The sequence below is a fragment of the Macrobrachium nipponense genome, chromosome 33 (assembly GCF_015104395.2).
Source record: "Macrobrachium nipponense isolate FS-2020 chromosome 33, ASM1510439v2, whole genome shotgun sequence".
In the NCBI taxonomy this organism is placed as follows: Eukaryota; Metazoa; Arthropoda; class Malacostraca; order Decapoda; family Palaemonidae; genus Macrobrachium; species Macrobrachium nipponense.
In genome coordinates, this window is record NC_087219.1 from 69,215,967 (window position 1) to 69,218,885 (window position 2,919).

General features: G+C 36.7%; 1 protein-coding gene across 1 annotated transcript in view; it reads right to left on the minus strand.

Moving 5' to 3' along the window:
• Positions 1-2,412, minus strand: part of LOC135202902 (neuroligin-4, Y-linked-like) — a 13,786-nt gene extending 11,374 nt beyond the window's left edge. Inside the window, 3 exon segments of the mRNA XM_064232354.1 lie at positions 1,111-1,305; positions 2,146-2,218; positions 2,381-2,412. Of these exon segments, the coding sequence (XP_064088424.1) occupies positions 1,111-1,305; positions 2,146-2,218; positions 2,381-2,412 (300 nt within the window).
• Positions 2,413-2,919: the final 507 nt, after the last annotated feature.

Consider the following 2,919-nt stretch of genomic DNA (forward strand, 5'->3'; position numbering starts at 1 on the left):
ACGCTACTAGCAGTAGGTCACAATGAGGGTTCGAAGCCAGTGGAGCTCACAGAATATGTATATAAATTAACCGAATTTGTCAATGAAAATCTTCCACGAAGTTGCGATCATTCTTAAAGAGTCTTGGAGAACGAACAAGGACCATCACTAAACAGCCTTATTTTGTCGCCACCCAGAACCCAAACGACCGTTCCATATTTATAGGTATATATCTTTTGTTGGTGTTTCTCTTCTCTCGGTTAGAAACAATACTATGGCGCTGGTCAGTACGAAGAAGACGTCTGCTCTCTGCTGGACCTCAGAATCAATCAGGTTCTCAGTGGTAACAGGACTGCCAAGGATTAACTCCTCTTGTTTTGATTTCGTCCATCCCAAGAAGGTATTTGGTGACATGTGATTTTATTTCCTTTTCCGTGATGAAGTGATCCACCTCTTATTGCCGAGTGGCGTGTGATTTTTTTTCCTTTTTCTAGATAAAAGGGTTACAGTTTTACTGCAAAGGCATGCGTTTCGGATTGTCACACTCGGGTATATTTGGTTGAATTTAGTTATTACCGAGTGGTGTGTACAGTGTATTTAGGATTGCATTGATATTTGCAAGGCCTGTGATTAGATCAAAGTAGCCTTATTATTCAACCGATTTTTGTGCGTGTTCCAGCGTTAGCCCAGGACGAGAAGGTCGTTCTTTTTCCATCTATTATTGAAGGCTCTGTTCCTCTGGGGCATACATAGATACATAAATGCAACTACAAACACGTAATGTACACAACATGCATGCATACGTACATGCATACATACATAATGTATGTCGAGACATTCGTTAGAGTAAGCTGTTATGCCAGCGCGCGTCCTTGCCTATGGAAAGGCTGATAACTGAAGAACAGGTTCTTTTCTTGCTTTAAAAAATTACTTGCTTTCCCTTCAATTCGTATTTAGACTGGTGCATTTTAAACAAATGATAGAACATTTCCTTTAAACTGCAACGAAAGGCGAATATTGTCAAGTACCCTGAACCACCACCTCAGGTTGCTTAAAATATCGTCCTCGTAGTGAGTATAGTTACGCGAATCCTTAAACTAGCAACAAGAAGACGCACAATGAACACTTAACCTGAAGAGTGTAAACATTGAGGGTCAGGCAGTTTTCACTCGAATCGATGTCGAATTGCAGCTCCTTCATTTGAGGACATTTTTTCCCGTAGTTCGACGCGTCTAGTGTACTCGTAGTTGCGTTGAGCGAATACAGACCAACTTTCTGGGGAAATATGAACGAAATTTTTAAGATTTGCTGAAGGCATTTGGGATCCTAACTCCCCAAGGGCTTTCGTGAGTCGTTATCTAGGGCTAATATTTCTTGGGGTCTCTTGATATTTAGTTTGTTTTACGGTAATCCTAACAAGCTTGTAAAGGGTTAATTAATTGATTGATTGTGAGTTTTCTGGCGTCACAACTACCAAGGTCAGCGGGTTAAAACCCGTGAGGTTCACCTATCTACGAAAGATCAGAACATTTGCTTTTAGTATAGATTGTTGGGCTAGAGTGGTATTTCCAAATGAGAAATATAAATGAAACTTTAAAATTTATAGAAGACAGTTATTAACACTTTTGTAATGGTTGGTGGTCTTAGAGTGGCTGGTGTATCTAAATGGGAAATATAGCTGCAACTTTTAAGTTTTGCTGAAGACATTAATTAACATTTTTGTAATGGTTGTGGTCTTAGTGGCTGGAATTTCCAAATGGGTTGAAATATATATAAACCAATAGATTTGCTGAAGACATAAGCATGAGAGTGGCTTGTGTTTCCAAAATGGGAAATATTAATAAAACTAATAGATTTGCTGAACATATTTCAATTTAATAAGACTGTCAGTAGGAGAGTGGCTGGTGTTTGAATAGGAACTATAAATGACATTTAGGTTTGCTGGAGACACTCCTCTTTTTTTTTTTTTTTTTTTTTTTTTTTTTTTTTTTTTTTTTCAGGTAAAAATATGTAAAGAGTAATGAGTCCAAGATAGCTATTTCAAATCAGGGAGCAGAGGCTTTATGTCCTTTTAGAAGTAACCAAAACTTTGAGAGCTACATAAAGATTAAATCATACAATTTGAATGAAGTTCGTCTGATATGTTGAATGAAAATCAACCCATACAAAATTATCTAACCTTGGTAATGCTACAGTAGAACTCTGCACAGGGATATTGTTCGTTAATGAAATATTTTGACTAGAAAATATAGAGAAATGTGAATCTGATGCAGTTCATGTGAGATATGAGAAATTCAGAGAATATTTGAGGAATATATAGTCTGATGCTTGTGTTTTTACGTAGAAATAATACACAGGATGACCACTCTTAATATGAAGGAGGGAGAGAGAGATGGTTTACCTGTTTCGACTTTTTAACGTGTTATTTGCCATGGTTAGAGCCAAGCATTTTATAAACCGATAACCATATAAAGAAATATATCTGCAATATATTTACTAAAGTGTTTGAAAGGGGGGAGAGAGTTTCTTGCCAAGGATGGGATGGTCCCGGGTAGGGTGCTGTTTACTGCTTGTTAGGAGGGGGAGGGAGTCCCTGATACTCCAGTGTTAATGATGAGTAAGTACAACTGACCCTTTTAATTAATCCATCACTAAACACTTTACGAAAGAAGTAATAGATAAAGAACAACCAATAAGGATTACTAGATAAAAATTTAAGTCCCCACTATGCCTAACCAATGAACCTAAATAAAATATGAGAATAAAATACTAATAATAAATTGTATAGACAACTTTGAGTGACATACTAAACACTTTAGGAAATAACTGCCAAAAAGAGACAATAACAGTCATAATAATAATGTTATGACCAACTTGGAAGACATACTAAACACTTTAGGAAATAACTGCCAAAGAGAGATAACCAGTCATATACAAGTT